This window comes from Vanacampus margaritifer, chromosome 8 (genome assembly GCF_051991255.1).
Source record: "Vanacampus margaritifer isolate UIUO_Vmar chromosome 8, RoL_Vmar_1.0, whole genome shotgun sequence".
Taxonomy (NCBI): domain Eukaryota; kingdom Metazoa; phylum Chordata; class Actinopteri; order Syngnathiformes; family Syngnathidae; genus Vanacampus; species Vanacampus margaritifer.
The window spans coordinates 20,598,653-20,618,619 of NC_135439.1; the positions used below are offsets into that span (position 1 = coordinate 20,598,653).

The following is a 19,967-nucleotide window of genomic DNA, read 5'->3' on the forward strand; positions in this document are numbered from 1 at the left end:
TCAATGTTACCAGTACTTCTGATTTATATTGGGCTTTTTATATCGCATTACTGCGATGTTTAGTGACAGGTTATTGGAATTTTTTCCCCTCCAGCCTATTCATTGATCAAACCATTTCTAGCACCTCCCCATGAAGATTTATCTGTACACTCTGGCTAATATTTGTGTAGGACATTGACACCAGAAGGCTGTTTTTACATCATAATTCCTTCTGATGTTTTTATCCCAAACAAATTTCATTCCACACCCACGGCCATTTAACTTATGACCCTCATATGTTTAAACATCTTTTTACCAGAGTGACACCCTGACATAATGTATTTCAATATAATGCAGGCTAGTGTCAGGCTGAACACACTTCACTTGAAATTAGAGCGCTAACAAAAATGCTGCTTTAACAATGAGAATTTAAACAAAAAAATGCACTGCCAACATAGTACTGTATATTCATTTAACAATGTTTAGTAAAAGGTGTGTACTGCATCATACTGACCTGAGCTGTTCATATTTTCCTCTATCATGTAGCCAAAAGAGTAAACAAATAAATTACAGTATTCAAGCTCTCTAGACAGTTTGTAAAATTATAGTATGCTATATTTTATTCAAGCATCTCAATTGTATTACATAGTTTATGCAGGTTTATAGCTACATAATGTGAGTGCTGCACATTAGATGCCAAACATAAATACAATAAAATCAAATCTACTCATCTACTTTCTCATCGCTGTCTCACAAAGACTCCGTAGTATTAAGATGAGCTCCATAAATATGGATAATGAAAACACTTATTGTGCCTTCCAGTGTTAAAATAGGCACTGCAAACAGTCAGAAGAGAACCGACTTTTGTCCGCTCACCCGAAAACGAAGTAACAAAATCCAAATGTACAACTAGATAAAGATTGTTTGATTGAAATACCTCTGCAACAGCGTTAATCAAAAGTGGCATCAAATCAGAAGTAATCGGTTTACGACGGGGTTCCGTTCTACGGCGGCCGCGTAAAAAGATTTTTTACGGTGCACTATCGCCGTCCACCGTTTGGAACTCTATTCAGGTATGTAAATCGAGACAGTCGTTTTCAGAGGATCCGCAGTTATGTTTTCAGTCCTGGGTTTCTCCTGCACTTAAAAAATCTTAATGGCCACCAGAGGGCTCTTGTCGCTGTCACTCTACTTCAACCCCATGTCTTTATTGAATTTAAGGTACATACTGTATTTTAATTTAGAAAAATCTCATCGACAATCAACAAAATGGCACAAAAAGTTGATATAGGGCAGACAAAACAAGTTTGACTTCTTTCTGTCCACTTTCATTTCTTTTACTTTACTTTGAATATTGCCTTATATTGTCTTTTTTTCTTTTACAAATGAATGAAATCAAAATGATTGATTGATTGAAGTGGATACACAGAATATTAATCGCCACGTAGAGGAAGAGCATTAGTTGCTCACTGCAGCCGGCATAGATAGATGAACAAAGATACATGGTTGTAAGAAATAATGTTCTGACCAATTAAGTACAATTGGATTATTTCTCACTTTACATCTGATTATCTCTGATCGCATTATGCAATTTAAAACATGAGATTTATAATTAAATATAAAAAATACAGTTTGTGTTTATGCATTTTTAGTGTTACTCGTAAATGGATTAAACCATTTTAGTAAAATAAATAAATGCTGTAATAAATACGTCGCCCAATACATCAATAAAAGTAACAGTTACATTAATACATGGTGTATGGTAAATATTGTGCCCACATCTGATGATATTTACATGATGGAGCAATTATCTATTCTTCAAAATACGTTTTCAGGGACAAAATTGACTGTTTGCACATCTTAAAACAAAAGGGTGATCCCGCCCACTACACTGTGTAGGCCTACAGCAGGTGAGCCTTGGATAAACATGCAAACACAACCGTCATGTTGACTGACAGAAAACACCCTGTGCATACGTACAGCGGCAGTCAAACAATGTCAGGAGAGCTCGGTTTCACATCCACTTCAGTTATGACTGAGCAATGCATAGTAATCATTGTTAAATGTGATACAAGTGATCCTTCAGGTCATTGTGAAACAAAACATGTTGTTGGAATAAAATACAATTGTATAAAAATATATATATTTTCTATATCTATATTCTAATAAGTTGGCACTGAAGTATTTTTTTCTTCCACAAAAGACCTAATGTTGTTTGCCATGTGTACAGATGCTACTAACCTTTGTTGAACATGTTCAGACTGAGTCAATTATAAATGTAATGGTTGTAATAAATAAATAAATGTCGGTTTAGATACATCCTCACGCCTGACCTCATTGCAGGCAGTGCGGGTTCTTTTCCCACTCAGTGATGGTGCAAATGGATGTCTTCCGCTCTACAGTATATGCCTTTGGATTGACTTGCATTGCCAAAGTCAGTTGAGATCAACAATTTACTGAAAACGGATGGATGGATTTTTAGCATTTTTGGAAGTTGGGCTGTTCATTAACTTGTTTTAGGACTGAACTATAATACATACTTGCCAATATGATTTCAGAACCAGAAGCTTGAAGACGTTCTTGCTTGGACTTTTAACTGAAGAACTCCTTGATAACGATAAACGATAGTAATGCTGCAGTGTTACTTGAGATGAAGCTCCAATTTAAAGGGACGGAAGAACCATAGAACAGCTTCTCATGTCAGATCTAAGAGGAAATGTATGTCTTCATGACATAAATGCGGTCAATTCCTAACCCAAAGATGATACTTAACTCTGCTCAGCTCCAAGTTCAAAAAAAGGAGATGATCTTGTCTGGGTTGCCGCTGACAAGAGAAGCTTTTGGAAAGCATTTCAGAGTGATCCCGACTCCCTGACCCAGCAGTTGAACGACTTAAAATGTGGACTCATTTGTCTTTTCATTTGTTGACTACGATATGTCGATGTTGCTCAGGCAGAGGTCAATTTATCATAGAGCAGCGACGCATTTCTACAGAATACATTTCCTTTTAAACCATTGACAGCTTGTTAGGGTTTACAATATTAGGCTTTGTCAAAAAAAAAAAAAGAAGAAACACTGCGGTTCTGTGCTTCATTAACTCATTCACTGCCATTGACGGTTATAGACGTCAAAAATTCATTTGAACTATTTCTATTAATTTAACTTTTTTTCACTTTTGTTAACAAGATTATGAAAACCTAAAAAAAATGTAATTGTACATTTAGAACAGATATAAAATGAGTGATTAATCATGAGTTAACTAGTGAAGTCATGCGATTAATTACGCTTAAAAAATGTAATCGCCTGACTCACGTTTAATCACAATTTTTTACATCTGTTCTAAATGTACAGTAAAAAATGTTTCTAGGTTTTCATACTCTTGTTAACTAAAATGGAAAAAATGTTAAATTAATAGAAATAGATTAAATGAATTTTTGACGTCTATAGTCGTCAATGGCAGTGAATAAGTTAAAGTAATTGAAGAGCCAAATATGTGCAGCTTCCAGAACCAGCGGATGTTTTATTGCTGGAATGGTTGCCAGGTCTGCAAACGTGAACGTAAGCAATCAAAACTGGTGCATCATGTGCATAATTCACTCATGGATAGTGCTCTGTCGTGCCTACTACTGAACTATTTCCCGACACCATAATTTTGGGAATATCATCACAAAAAAAAAAAGCTCCCTGTAACCGGTTGTGATATGACAACCCATTCTCATAATCTGATGGCCTATTTGGTCCGAGCCGTTCATCCTTAATCTTACTGAGCAATACTGAGCTTTGCAGTACAGCGCTGCTTTGGTTCAAAGAAGGATTTCTCACTATTTCTCCCACCTCCTGTCAATCTACTCTCACGCTCTCATTCCCTCTAATGCTTTGTGGATATTACAATGAATAAGGCATTATCTGGCCACAGAGGTAAAGAAGATTAAAGTGAAATTTAAAGCAAAAAAAAAGAAGAAAGTTCTGCTCATTTACAAGGCCGTGCTAAGTGATGAGGAAATAAATCATGGGTTAGTGACTTCTACAAGTCTCACATGATTCCAATAGGGGGAGGGGCCCCTTGCAGCCAATCCTGCTATAGTGCAACTACAGGCTTCAGCAATAAGAGCATTTGACTTATTTATGAATGATGCAGATGCGGCTTTACAGATGTGCGAAACGGTACATCAGTGCACAGTCACGCCACTTTGACTACGAGGTCACGTGGGGACTATGAGCTATGCTAGGGATTTGACACATACGTTTAAAGGTTAATATTTTGAGACATCAAAAATCATTTTCTGTCTAGATTTTAGATATCATCCATCCGCCCATTTTCTATATTTCTTTTCATCATTAGGTGACATATAGTCTATCAAGGTACAACCTCAACTGGTTGTCAGCCAATCGCAGTATGTACAAACTATTACATAAATAATGATATGTATGTACTCCAAACCTATATACAGTCGAACTTTTCTTTGCATTTGACTTTGTTTTAGGCTGTTTGAAAGTGCTATATAAATAAAGATGACTTGACTTCACTTAAGTGGTTGACTGGTTAGCACGTCCGCCTCCCAGTGCAGAGGATGTGAGATTGAGTCCGGGCTTCGGCCTTCCTGGGTGGAGTTTGCATGTTCTCCCCGTGCTTGCGTGGGTTTTCTCCGGGTACTCCGGTTTCCTCCCACATTCCAAAAATATGCATGGCAGGTTGATTGGACACTCCAAATTGTCCATAGGTGTGATTGTGAGTATGATTGTTCGTCTCTGTGTGCCCTGCAATTGACTGGCAACCAGTTCAGGGTGTACCCCGCCTACTACCCGAAGCCAGCTGGGATAGGCTCCAGCAACCCCCGCGACCCTTGTGAGTACAAGCAGTAAAGAAAATGGATGGATGGATGGATGACTTCACTTGACTTTTACACCTGTGACTATGCTTTGGACCTTTATTATGTCAGTTGATTTAGTCATTTATTTAGTGGGGCCAGGTGTCTTTGATTCCCTTGTGTATTTAAGCTCTAAGCTCCTCAGTTAAAGCGGAAGTAAACCCCCCCAAAAAATAATAATCATACTAATTAACTCATTCACTGCGATTGACAGCTATAGACTTAAAAAAAAAACATTTGAACTATTTCTATTAGTTTAACATTTTCTTCCATTTTTGTTAACAAGAGTATTAAAATGTAGATTTTTTTGTACATTTAGAACAGATATAAAATTTGTGATTAATCGTGAGTTAACTAGTGAAGTCATGCGTTAATTACGATTACAAATTTTAATCGCTGATGCCCCTAATTTTTAATAATCTTTTCTATAAAAAAAAACAAAAAACATTTTTTGTTTAATTTTTAATAATCTATTTTTTTTAAAGAAAAGATTATTAAAAACGTTTTATCGGAATTTATCGCATGACTTAACTAGTTAACTCATGATTAATCACACATTTTATATCTGTTCTAATACAATAAAAAATAATTCTAGGTTTTCATACTCTTGTTAACAAAAGTGAGAAAAAATGTTAAACTAATAGAAATAGTTCAAATGAATTTTTGACGTCTATAGCCGTCAATGGCAGTGAATGAGTTAATATTGCGTTTATGGAATATGCATTAAGCAGCAAACTCCACCCGTTTTTATCATGATCCGGGAGCGGCCATGTTGCTACTTGCTGGCAACTGAAAATTAAATCAAAGTTACTCAGGGCACAGGTGACAACAGTGGTAATTGCTCTAAGACTGCAAGGGAAGCTCAGATTCCCCTAAATGCCCCTTCCACTGCTGTGTGTACAATTCATTATGCCATAGAATACCTTCATCTTTTGTTCAGAATCAGCTACTTTTCGAATTATACAACTTCCTTCTCATTCAGCCATTGCACTTTTATTTATTTGTTTACACAGTCGGACACTGCTTTGTAGAGTGGGTTATTCCACTGTGCGAAAGGCGGACGGTCATTGGATAAATGCTGGGATGTTTTCTTAGTGTTGACTACATGTTTTATAGCGGTCTACAACCTCACTGTGCCTTTTCCTAATCTCAACCATTAGTGTCCCATGTAAAGACGTAACGTGTACTGTACAACCTCACTGAAAGCCTAATGCTAAGTCCAACCATTAGTCCGACGGCATATTGACATACATGTCAACACACACAAAAAAACCCCCCACTAATCTCATTACTGGCCTGTTAGCTCAGTAAGAGAAATGTTTGTCTACTGACCCGATGACCAGGGTTCAATTCCCATTACTGTGATTTTGTTATTTAACATGGCTGATATGGAGCATAGCCGATAGAGGTCTCTAAACTACAATATGTAACACTTGGTCGTATTTTGGTGCATGGTAAAACGACCGATATGGTCGTTATTGTGGGAAGACTTGTTGAATCACAGCTCACCTGTTTTCTTTCTTTGGTCATGTGATGTTTGCAAGCTGACTCGTGATTGGTTATTACTTGAGCCCTGAGCAACTGTGTTTTAATTTACAGTCAACAGCAAGTGGCAAAATGGCCGTCCCCTGAGATGGATAAAAACAGGGGGATTTTGCTATTGAATTCATATTCCACAAAGGCAATATTATTCAGAATATAATGTTCAGACTAGTGGGGTTGCATAGAACATATTATTGTAAAGAAAACGTTTGCATTTAAGCCCTTTTCACACTGCACTCAGTGTGAAAGAGTTGCTTGGCAACGCAAAATTACCAGTGCCCATTATTGGAAGTTCTGATGTAGCAAGTTTTAACCTACTAGGAAGTACCAACATATATTTTGCAGATATTTACACCATGCCACCCTAGACAAGATGTAGTTTTCATTGTTGTGAAAGAAAGCCCTGACTTATCGTTTACCTCCTGTTGGGTGATTTTGGTGTGTACTTTTGCAGTCCAAATTCTGCCCCTCACGTCACATGTACATCTTTTTGGAAGTCTGCTTGAATATAATGCAGAATCTGATTTTCAGCAGGATTAAAATGAATAGTAGTGGAAGCCTACTACAGGGACAAAAAAAAACATCCATGTGCTGAGATGTGAAAGCAGCATTAATACAATTTGCTGTTATCTTCTGATGATACTGACTAGAGGGAAAGGAAACAATGGATGGACAATTTGAGATAATCATTCAAAAATTCAGTGCAAGGGCTAGATATGAAAGCTCTTATTCAATGACAATGCACCGTGGCGGGATTTCTAAGATCATTCTGCAAGCCATTTCACTTGTAAATCTCATATCGTGTGTCATACTGAAGATGTTGACATACATGGAATGTAAAGCATGCAATTTTCTGTTTAATGCAATTCAGGTGGAAGACAACGCACAGATGTGCATGCACAAAGATGAAATTCATGAACACGTGCATGAGAGTGAAAGACGGTGATGGCGTGACACTGACTTGCAGTGATGCAGCAAATGTCAGAAAGAATATGTTGACATATCTGGACTGATGGATGAGGAAAACGAAGAATGTTGGAGCCAGTGGCTTCTTCTGTCGATCTGATTTATGACTGCAAGTTGGCAGAGAAGCTTTTGTTTCTCGTATCATTCTGTAGTTCTTCTGGTTGATGTATTTTTCATCATTGGAGCACAGTAAGTGCTGTTTTACTCAATAGTCTTCTGCCTTTGAACAAGGGTGTTCATAATTTATCATACTTGAGTCTTGGGTTATGCTCAAAGTGTCATCCTGTATAATTATTATTTTTATATGTTCGTCTTAAAGGGGTATTTTCCACCTCAAATGATGATAAAATAACTGAACTGAAGATAATGACTAAACATAAGGTTGTAACACTTAGTATTTCCCCTCATGTGGACCCATGTTTTTCTGCCCCATGAGACCAAGAGTGCTTTCAGTTATATTTTTAGATTTGGGAGAAGCTTATCTGATGCTCCCGAGGTGAGAAGCCTCGCCATTTGATTTCAATTCAACCCATCTTGTTTCTCTGTTTTAACGATCCACCCACCCATTATTTTATTGTGCCACACCCTCATTATGCATGTCCTCAGGGCAAGGAGCAGGAGTACACCCTCGACTGGTCCAATCAGAACCATGTATGCATCGGAAATTTAGAGTCTTCAGTTAACCTAACGTTTCATTTCTTTCAAACCCAGGGAGGACATCCAATGAAACAGGCGAAGCGGAGATAACTTCAGAACATCGTGCCGAACCAGTTTAAACTACAATAACTTTCTTTGCGTTGTAAGAGTTGCTTCAAACGGCTTTTTCTTAACAGGCTTATGTAGCTCTGGAATTGTATCATTGAAGACTATAGAATAGACCTATTTTTCCCTTGGTTTATTAAATAAAATGCTGCAAAGACAGTAAGATTCAAAAAGCACAGTAGGCTGAGTTGAGAACAGGTTCCACTCATAAATAAAAAATGCACTTCATCCTGTCCAACCTGAAATGCAGCAATCTTGACAAGTAGTATCACAGTGAGTGTAACAATGGGCCACTACGTCTTCAACGCTTATGGAAATATCAATAATGGATAAGTTCCCACTCTGCAGTTGGTCACATCAGTTTAATATGACTTCATATATGGACTATAGCATTCATAAGAATAACTTCCAGAATGGAAATTAAAACTATAACTTTCATTGACTCAACCATTCGCACGCTTGTCACGCATGCGCATTTGCATTGACGCTGCCTTCAAGAGCTCCTAATAGTGTGCGTCAAAATAATAAAGTTTGAATGAAAATGGATGATTAATTGAAAACCCACGTGCATACGCAAACAGTCACGAGGTGTCACCGTTCAGTTATTTGACATTTATTTCAATGCTGCTTTAGTCTGGGTAATTCAATGAAATGACATCTACAATTCACGTTTCAGATACGGCAATTATACCTTTAAGCGATGTAAATTTGGTTTACATTTTTGTAGCTGGCACAGTTCCTGACTTACGCTAACAGTTCCTCCACAATGAACCAATAATGATTGTTTACTTGTCACACTCAAGCTAAAAGTGCATTTAGTGGAAACAATAATATAAGATTTCCCTCATAAACATACTGCTTTTGTCACACGTACGTTGACTAATCGCGACGAGTATTTGCGACGCACACACCTTGAATCGAGTATTTCCTACAGTACTTGAATGTAGCACGAGCAGAGCACATTCTCCGCGCGCCGCTTGTGAGCAGTTCCAAGTCACAAGGAGAAGAACCCGCGTCGTACCTGGTCAAACCAGCCCTGACTAGCACGGGACCGAGGAGTCATCGACGGGGAAAGCAGAACAGCGAACCGTCGCTTCTCACTTTAAGTGAAGAAAATCGTATTTGAAGTGAGTTTACAAGACGTAAGTGGGGTAATTGCTAAGTGGCACCGTAGCAGATGTAACGTTAGTATTACCTCGTTAACGTGGGACTAAACCTACAGACATGTTGAAGAAGATACAACACTATCCACTGTGTAAGAAGTGACTTCCAGGTGGACGGGAATGGCTTGATTCTGCGTGCGACACTACTGTCAGAGGCGCTCATGTTTCTGTGGAAGCAACAGAAAGTTTGCTGCGCTTCACTAGGAAATAAAGCCAGTGTTTTGTGACTGTTTTAACAACACCCGAGCGGCAACGTCCGTCCGCTCGTGTGCCGCTGTCCCACTCCCAACATGTCCAACCCCGCGTTTAGAAAGAACCATTGGACCTCTCGGATGAACGAGTGCTCCGTGTCCAAAGATGCCCTCGGAGCCATGAACGTACCACTGCGCGGCGGTGCGGAGAATGGAGAGTTTGCTTTTATCGGGCAACTCAAACAATACCAAGTGCTTTACAACAGTGGACAGTTAAATGACGGAGAGATTCTTTTGGAGGTGGAGAACCTTCCCATCTCAGGATTACCCCTGTACGATGTGCAGACCCTCATCAAGAGCTGCAAAGGTCCCGTCAGGTTAAAAGCCGTCAAGCCAGGTAAGCGCTAAAGTGGCACCGACACACTTGGAAGCTCTCAAGTTGCTCACTTCCATTAAATGCATGAGAAAAGGACACTTTTCTTTTTAGAAAGTCGTTGTTAGGTCTAGCAGAGGCATAGCTAGTCATTTGGCCTTGGGGCTGATGCATCCAGGTTTAACTAAATGCATTTAATCAAGTAATGTGCTTTTGGTTAAATCTTGACAAAAGATGAGTTTGTTATTTGGTCCACTTTGTCCTGCTTTCGTAATCTAGGCAGCCTTATGTATATACCACATGTCATAAACAAGACAACACAGTGTGCATCACACAATGTGCTTAAAGCACAACAGAAGTATTTATTAACAAAACAGCTAAAGACATCAAACGGCAAAGAGGACAAAAGCTAGATATGCTAGTTACATAACCATTATTTATTGTTCAGTGCTGTCCAGCCAGTCCAGGGAATGCCATTTATCACCAAATATTTCGAAAATTAAGAGAGACGCTCGAGTATTGTCTAACAAGTGAATCCTCCCAATGCTTTTAATAGCAACAAGTTTTCAAAAATGACAGTCTGTCAAATTCTGAATCTGGTTAGAATGGCCACTTCAATCTGAGTGCAATAGTTTTTTTTTTTTTTTAATCTGATGATAAGTGCCAGAGAAATTGAGTAATATATTGAATGACTACCTCACGTTGGAGTACAACAGTACATTTTTTTTTGACATACTGTACCTACTCGGTCCTTTTGTTTAATCTACCAAATAACACATGGACACCAATGCCTTGTTAGGTTTTTATTTTGGAGTTGGCCTTGGTAGCGCGTTGGTAGCATATTACCATAATGCATAGTATGAACAGCTGTGGCTTGGTTATCTTTGCCTGGAGGTTGGCCTTGCTATCCTATACTGTTGCCACCAACATTGACACAATGCCATACTGAAGTCATATTCAATCTCTAAATCAAGGCTCTAATTAATTATGATGTCAATGTTTAAAATTGTATAAAAAAAGTGGCAGTCACCGGTGTAACAATGTTAGTCGCTAGTCACGATTACCTGGTAGGCTTGCGACACTGCCGTCGTGCAGTTAATTAGGCAGAAATAAATCTGCTGACAGCCTGACACAGTTGCAATTCCTTTCGATCCGTTTTTGACAAACCAGGCTCACTGAAATGTGCCGTTTTAGCAGGCTAACTCTGATGTCACCCAACATGGTGCCCCCTCAGATTGACCAATCTCACCTATTATTATGACGTTCATTTCTTATTCCACAAACACAGCATTAAATCTGAGTTTGGTCTAGTACTGGCACTTACAACCAATTATTGCAAAGAACAAATTTGGGTTGAGTTCCCCTTTAAGCACAACCCCTAACTATTAAGTCAAGTTAGGTTACTTTTTCAATTGTGTTCAGTTTGCTCCAGCTTGCTCTGTACCTGCACCTTTGATAAAGGAAAGAAATACATACATGCATCCCTTTATATTTGAGATAATTTAAGACGTACAGATAATGGATGGATGGATAGCATGCTCAAAGAAAGTGTTGGGCCTGTAGATTCTTCTAGTAGCTTGCTAGACTGACAAGACTATCATAAAAAAACAAGCTTATGGAACAGCATGCTAGCTAGTGTGATTGGTCTTTCTCGTTCATGGTCATCTTGACCCGGCAGGGCCCAGTGGGTTTGACACTGAGCCACTGTGACAGCTTCCGAGCCAAGCATGGCAGACTGCTGAAGGGACTCCACTCGGAATTATGCTAACTTCATGTTGCACCAGTCACAAAAAGCCGCAGTTCAACGATAAGTTTTAGAATTTGTGTACAACGGGACCATCCGTAAAAAGCACATCGTATTCAAATGATTTGAAAAGTAACATTACACATCTAATGCATTTCAGTCAGTGATCTACTTTTTTATTTTTACGGGAATTCTTGTTCTTTTTTTGTGCTCAGTTACAGCTCACTGTTTTATTTGGATTTTGTTCAAATGTGTGTTTGAAACAGTCAAAACTTGTTTCCTTCAATAGTTTTAATTGCTTTACTGTCTTGTGATTCCTCTATTTTTTAATTACATTTTTGGGGGATGGTTACACCATGTCACGTTTGTCTAGTGTCGTTCTGTGCAGCTGATTTAATAACCACACCTTCTACACATACTGTAATAGAAATTCAAAGTAGAGAGCGTTAGAGGGACAAATTGAACAAAACAGCTTGCTTGATGGAAGTGGTGCTCATCCAAATACCCGTACAAAAAATTGCAGTCATTGTGCATTTTGACTTGTCCTAATGTCTACTTATGAATATTCCTCTTCACTCATATCTCTAATGATGTGGATAAAAGCGAGCACATTGTCCATAATGAAACATAATTGGTTTTATGCATCAATGTAGTCCTGTATTCCTCCTCCTTGACAAGGATGGCACAAATCTCTGAGGCAGTGAAATTAAGAATAGTTAAAACCACCTGTGTTTATGTATTGGTTTGACATGCAGCAAACAAACGAACGAGGAATTGTTAAATTTTACCTTTAGTTTATGTTCAATCAGGTATTGGAAAAAATCTAGTTTCACAGTCAATTTCAATTCATAATATATTGATTTTGGCTTGTTTTATATTAATCGGTTAGTGATGGCCGCACATAGCCACTTTACAACTATACGCCCAGGAGGAGAAAACATACTATTCCACTTTTTGCTAATCACAAGGCTTCGGGTGGCATCTTTTCTAGGTCCCATCTGGGAATGTCGGGTGTCACTGCCATACGACGTCACGTGATTTCATTCCATTTGGAAGTTTTTAATAATTCATGCTGTCTGGGAATTTCCTTCCCTAATCACTTTTAATTGGGAAAATATGCTTGGCTATGAAGGCCATCTGTAAAATCAGGTTGACCTAATTTTACCCAGAACATGTTCCAATTTCTCACTTTAATCAAGTGAGATGTGAAGAGGGAATACGTCTAGAGTGGCTCCCTACTATTCAGGAAGCGCCGCGCTTGCTGACTGCCAATTGTATTTAGAGATTTGTTAAAAGCGTGGTGTTGGTCCCACACACATGCTTCGGGTACTGCTGAGCCCACGAACAAGGAGAAGTCAAGTTTACTGTGTATTGATCTGACAAAGCTATTTAATAAGATTATATAATAGGCAACTTAAACATGGAAAGTAGCTAATCTCAGTGTGATGGTCTACAACAGGGGTATCAAACTTATATTAGCTCAGCGCATAGAGGAAAATATATTACCAAGTGGGCCGGATCGGTAAAATAATGGTATACAACTTAAAAACAATTGCCGTCACTTATACGCAGATTTTCGCTATTTGTGGGCCAGCCCTACACTTTGCCTGTATGAGTTCAGGATGTGTTAAATCTACCTGTTTTGCATATATATTGTTCTCAGAATGCATTGTGTGGCGCAGTTAATGAAGTTTTAATCCTTGTCATATGTGTTTGTTACCAGTGCAGTAATTTCTGACCTATAAGGCGCACCTGACTATAAACTGCGGTAGCTAAATTCGGGGAATACTCAAGTTTGTTACACATATAAGCCGCACCCGACTGTAGGCCGTGTTTTAATGTTACCACACCGGGTTCCCGCTACTTTCTTTTCCATAATGAGGGTGCAAATTGTCTTGCTCTTGTTCTTGCTTCTCCTACTGTATTTAGGCTCACTTGGTTTGTTTTGCTCTGCCTGACACTCTTAAGCTTCCTTTCGAGTGTGATCTGATGGATAAGCCGCACATTTGTATTAGCCGCAGGGTCGAATGCAAGTGAAAAAAGTAGTGGCTTATAGACCCGAAATTACTGTAATTGAATTTGTGTCGTATTTACTACGTTTATGATAATAATTTTTTTTTTTAAACAAACCGTAACTTTAGGTTGTGTGTAAAATAATGACATCCAGGACGAGAACGTTGCATTGCTCATCTGAGGACTGCTTGTGAAATTGATATATGATATTTATATGTTTTGATTGTGGATGGCTGATTAATTGGTCCGACATTATGCCCCCCCCCCTTTTTAATATATTTTTTAAAATATATATTTTTTTAAACTTTACAAAATCATCTCGTGGGCCGTATTAAACCCCTATGCTGGCCTGATCCGGCCCATGGGCCGTATGTTTGACACCCCTGGTCTACTTTTTCAGTATATGCGTGATAATGATTGACATGGATGATTCTGTACATTAGGCTGCATTTGCAAGCATACATTCATGTCATGATTAGACTTGTCGAGTTGTTAGCCCCATCACACTATTTGTATAGCTTATTTTAGGCCCTTTAAAGCGACTCAAACTCACTGGATTTAGCTCAACATCACTCGTAGAAGTTTCTACATCTTCAGCTACAATATCCTCAATACAGTTCAGTTCAGTTCACCAAGGTCTGATTTGGATCAGGTTTCAGGGTTGTGTTTACACTGTGTGTAAGTAGGGTCACAAATCACGATAACTGCGCCAACTAGGTTAATATTACATCATACCAGTGAGAAAGTCTGTAAATAAAAAAAAAACGTAAATGAATGTGTTCCAGTACAGTGCAGTGTTCTAATTGATAGTACAGCTCCGTGTTGATATCCATTAACAGTCTTTGTATTCAAATCAGTTGAAAACAATAAGTGTAGCTAGCTCCAACCTATTCAAAGTGTACTATATGACATCTAAATGAAGGAATACTAAACGGTGAGATGGTTCAGGTCGGATATTCCGTGACCCGTTTCATTGGAATGAAACTCTTCGGGGAAATTAGGTTTTTCTTAAGCTGCTCTGCTGCTTGAAAGATTTACCGGTGAAAGGAGGAAAAACACAATCACAACTGGGACTGTTCACACTGAGATCACCAATATCATACAGCATATAAAAATCTACATATTATGTTGAATTGCATGTTTGTGGGTATTAAACGGATACGGATTATGATTTGACTTCTCTACAATGATAATTACGATGGTACAGTAGTGTGTGTGGTTTGCCTGGAAGGAATCTGTGCGTGTGGTGTGTGTATTGTCTTCAAAATTTGACACACATTTGACACTTTTACACTCTAAAATACGAGCTATCTTCATGTAACATCAACCATAGTTTAGCCCAGACTGGGAATCAAGAAACCACAGCTTGACGCGAGTGTTTTCCCAAGATGGTGTGATGATGTGTAATACCCCATTAGCCATAAAATGCCTGAAGACTAAATTATTTGTCGTCTTCAAATTGTGGCTTGCTAATTAGAGAGCCTCTGGATTATTCCATTAATGCCACTCGTGTGTGGATATGTGCCAGTGTTCTTGGCAGAGTTTGCATATGGAAGTGCTTATTTCCTTTTCTCACAGTAGGAAGTTAGACACCCCTTCTTTCTCTTAACAATTCTACCAGCTTTATATCCTCTGACCACAGTTCAAGGACTCCTATTTCCTTATTCAGAGCTTTGCTTAAGCAAAGATCTCTGGCGTTAATTTCCATGTGTGTGATTTTTATGTGAGCATGCGAAGAAACGTAGATGTGGTAAGTATAAGCGCCTTACCTACCTCAGGATGAAATTGTCTCTAAAGTGTATGTCGGCACTTCATTTTAAGATCTCCATTGAAATCCAGCATACCAGAGGGATGCTTCCTTTCCAACTAAAGAGACTATCACATGCTCTTTCACTAATGCCGCACATTTTTGTAAGTTGTACATGGGCAAAGATGGGTCCTGTATGCTAAATAATTGACTTTCTTTCCCTAATTAGCTCAATTAGAGGCAATTGTATTGTGGAGGAAGAATAGTTGGTCATGCTTGGCACTCTTAGTTACACACTATGTCAGAGGAGGAGAACGTCAAACTAATTTACGATGGTAAGAATAGAGGCACTGAGTTCCCCTTCCTGAAAACTGCTTTTGTGTGTTGTCCTTAAAATATATTTATATTTACACGTTACAAAAAGAAGACATTAAATTAGAGGCAACTCTAGACAAGGTAGCAATATTTTGGCAATCATACTAGCCTAAGCAGTCCCTTCATCAAAAAGCTAATGGGATACAAAAGTCAAGATACACAATGTTCTCTCTGAACATGAAAATTAAAGTATTAAACTTTACATTAGTGAAGTTGTGTTGACAAATCTATTCCAGAGCTCTTTTCTGAGTAATACTCTGACAGTCCCTCTGGTTTCTATGTTGCATAATCTCACAGGTATGAGGATGCTCAACATTTGAACAACAATTACAACCCTGCAACTTCCAAAGGTTTCGATACTTGTTTTCATGTCAAATGTTCCACTCGCATGAACAAAGGAGATGTTTCTTGTAAAGTCTAGTGTGGAAATCAGTCACATTGTCATAGCTTGGAGTTCAAGTGTAATGCTACCCAAAACATATTCATAGCAACAGTAATAGAATTAGGTTGTTATGAATCAAATATATTTGCTATTTCTGTTCTTGTCCTATTAACCAGTTTAAAAACAGCCATGGAATCATTAGTCCAATTTTTGCTTTGCAGGTGTTGAGGCCAACAAAATCTGCAGATGTTAATAGTTAAATAGGTACCAAGACCTTTAAAAACGGATTTGCATTACGAGCAGCTGATGCTTCACAGCGTCTTATTGTTCACTGTCACATGGTCTGAGCATTCCTGTTCTTTGTACCGTGTCCAGTCAGGAATGGGATCATACGGGTATGCTCCCAGAAAGCACTCTTGCATGTGTGCAGCCAGCCTAATGTGACCAAGTCTTTATTAGCTCAGCTACTGGAAAAACTTAGTTGAGAATGCGGTTATGTCTCTATTGAGTTTAGCTAGAAAACCAAATGAAAATCTTGGTTTTAATATTGAAGTGAAATTATAATTTCAGATCCACCCTGAAAATTGTGATGTCCCCTTGTCCTGTCTTCCTCATGATTACCGTACAAGCATCGTGCAGCTCACTTCACAATGGTTATGGTTGACAGTGAACAGCAACATGCGTAATACATCTTAATGTGGATGGCAGTGAAGGGAGACTTTGTTAGGTTAACAGTAAAATAAATAAGCCGAGGAAGATCTGAAGCAGGGAAGAAAGACAGGTCCACATGTGTTAGTTATCAGCTACAATGTAGAATTGAGTGAAGGGATTCTCAACTGTGGCATGAAGTCTCATCTAAAGGTCTTTTATTCAGTGTCCAGTGTGTGTAGGTATTTTTACAAGTATGCATCTATGGTTTTGCTTGGGATCTTCCAACTGTGCTACCAACACAGCTAGAAGTCCTCAAGAAGCCAATCATGTTTTTTTCCCTATTCTGTAACGACAATCTTCAACCAGAGAGCACCCTAGATGCAAATGTCATGGGAATTGCCCCCCACCAACCCGGATAAAATAACACTCCTCTGACAGTTTCACATGCCATATGAAGCCTTAACCTGCTGGTTTTGTGCAGAACTATCACCAGAGACATTGGATCTTTCCATCTTTCTGACTGTTCTCTGATGATTTCCCGGTCTGTGTATAGTTTCAGAACATCTTCAGTTAGATTCTGTCAAGGCATAGATGTCTGTATAGATGCCTCGTGACAGAAATACCTACTGGTCATCTGAATTTTAAAGGTCAGACATGACATTTTGACTGCCCATACTTATTTTTGTCAGCCAATCAGCCGCCGTCATGCTAAATGCTGCTGTATGCTGGCTACGTACAGTCTGATCTTAAATTGAGTCATTTAGTTAATCAAATATAATCAAATCAAGTCTGTGCAAATGGCGAATATGGAAGAAATGACAGTCTTATTGAGAGAACATGTGTCCTCTGGGTTTGCTGGAAAACCATCAGGGCACCGAATGGCTAATTTCTTGTGATGTCAAAGGGGAAATGGTTACGTCATCACAGGTGGCCCTCCACTACTAAGGAATTTTGAAGAATAAAAAAGGATTTCAGTGATAGTGAATAATCTGCCTGTCTGTTCGATCCATGCTTCTTCTTCAAGTTAGTATTTAAGTTGTTCTGAGAATCTAAACAAATTATTCTGTCTTTTGCTTCGAAGTCAGAAGTCAAAAGATGTATACAAAGTACATTAGGAAATAGGATCAAATTGGTCTTAGAATGTGTGGTCTTGCAAATAACGAAGAATGAGGTTCTTTATTTTTATGTGGTGGTCAAAGTATTGTACATGAATGTTCTTGGTAACGCCAAGCAGCCTAAACTCAGACATTAATCTGTCAGTCATTGCTACAATAGAAATACGTCTGTTATTTTTCACAAGACCCAAGCACTCACTTTAGTAAACCTACAGTGTGTGTAAAGCGTGACAGTTTAGTGATAGAATCTTAATGAGACAAGCAGCGTCTAATTAGGCAAGACAGGAAAAGGATGGAGTCTTAATTGAGTCTTGATGAAGAGGTCGCTGGTAGCCATCTTTTCTCTGCGCTGTGGGCATCACAATCATGTATGGTGCCTTAAAGCGGCATTTGTTTATGTGACTTCACAGGCTTTCGCAATAGTGCTCCACATCACGTGGGAGTCGTGCCACTTGAACCCAAACTCAAGTACACTGTACTTTAGGAAATCATGCAATAATGTATATATTTTTTAAACCACTAAATTACACAATAGTGGTGTCCATCTCCACAAAAGATCATTTGTTATGGTTTTCATTCAATACATGGGATGGGAAACTATTCAAGGATGGTTCGATTTTAAAGTGTAATGATTCGATTTGGTTTGACTGGGGATTACAATTGGATTCGATATGGCACGGCTCAATTCGAGACGGTGTGCAATTACTTTTTTGTTGTGATTTTATATATATATATATATATATATATATATATATATATATATATATTTCAATGAACTTGTCAGTACTGTGAGTGTGCCATTTCCTTCTAAGATATATCTCCAATAAAATATAATTTGATCCGCATCTCGATATATTTAAGTGGACGATTTGAATACGTGTTTTGTTACTCAAAATATAACAAATCAAACAAACAAATTTGCCTCTGATTCCCCCCTTCCCTTTGTGGTTCAGCATACTATTTGCATAAAATAAATTCATGATAAAATCAACAAAAATGTCTATGCTATTAGAATCATTCAATCAATCAACACTCATTTGATTATATTCTTATCAACACAAGTTAAAGTATTTAAGTAGTGCAACTCCGCTGGATAAACCTAACTGTATTAGTGTTTTAATCACAACTGCTACAACTGTGTGGTGTCCCACTTCGGTCGTGACACACACACATGCATGCATGGCCAAACTGAAAACTTGACATGCATGCAACATGTCCTGTCTTCCCCCCATACTTCCCCCTAGAGATCCATATTCTCCTTTACTTGATCAGGCTCACATTTTCAAAAATGTGATTTATTTATTTATTGTTAAAAAGGATCTTGTGTCAGCTGCTTTGGTTGGTTATTTGTTTCAGTTCAGACTAAGATGTTGAGACAAGGCACAGTGTCACATAGGCTCTCTGCTGCCATTGTTGCTTGCTCTTGGGTTTACAGACAATATTAAGTGACAGCTGCAACAAATGTGCTGTAGACTGAATGGGGGATGTGTGTCACGGCTTGGAGTGGCCACCATGACAAGTCCAGTCTGATACCCATATGGAAATGGTGCCAAGCAGCATTATGACTTGACGCGTAGCCTCTAGGACTTGTCCTCATCCCCCCACCTTCCCCCAATCAGGAGTGCATTGACTGACTATAACAGGGCTTGATGGCGGCTGTGGAAAGCTGGTTATAAACCACACAAATTACGCCTGTACTCTGAGAAACCAGAATGTTTGCAAACTTAGCATGTAAGAGAACACACATTCGCACACATGCACAGTTTGCACACACATCAAAAAGTGTTTTTCCTGTGCTCTGTACTGTTCAGGAATGCACTGTTTACACAGCCGGGGCTGTCCTACGTCAGCATTTGACTGTTGTAGGTGTCTGCTGGGTGTCACTGACATATATTATGCTATCGAGCAGCTTGAACTCCATTGTCATTTTGCCAGCGGATATGAGCATGTGACAGGTTTTGATATTTAATATTGTTATGAAAAAAAACTTCAAAGGGGAAGTTAACTTAGCCCCCCACCCCACCCAGAATTCTTAACAATAAAGTGCTCTATGCAGCCCCACGAGTCTAAATACGGTATTCTGTTTAATATTGCGT

At 38.7% G+C, this 19,967-nt stretch overlaps 1 protein-coding gene across 10 annotated transcripts in view; it reads left to right on the forward strand.

The window, feature by feature from the left end:
* The first annotated feature begins 9,070 nt into the window (after positions 1-9,070).
* The window catches only part of magi1b (membrane associated guanylate kinase, WW and PDZ domain containing 1b), a 134,163-nt gene continuing 123,266 nt past the window's right edge, over positions 9,071-19,967 (forward strand). For all 10 annotated transcript variants that reach the window (XM_077573563.1, XM_077573566.1, XM_077573564.1 and 7 more), the window contains exon 1: positions 9,071-9,868. In XM_077573563.1, coding sequence (XP_077429689.1) covers positions 9,571-9,868 — 298 coding nt within the window. In that variant the 5' untranslated portion in view covers positions 9,071-9,570. The remainder of the gene's footprint in view (positions 9,869-19,967) is intronic.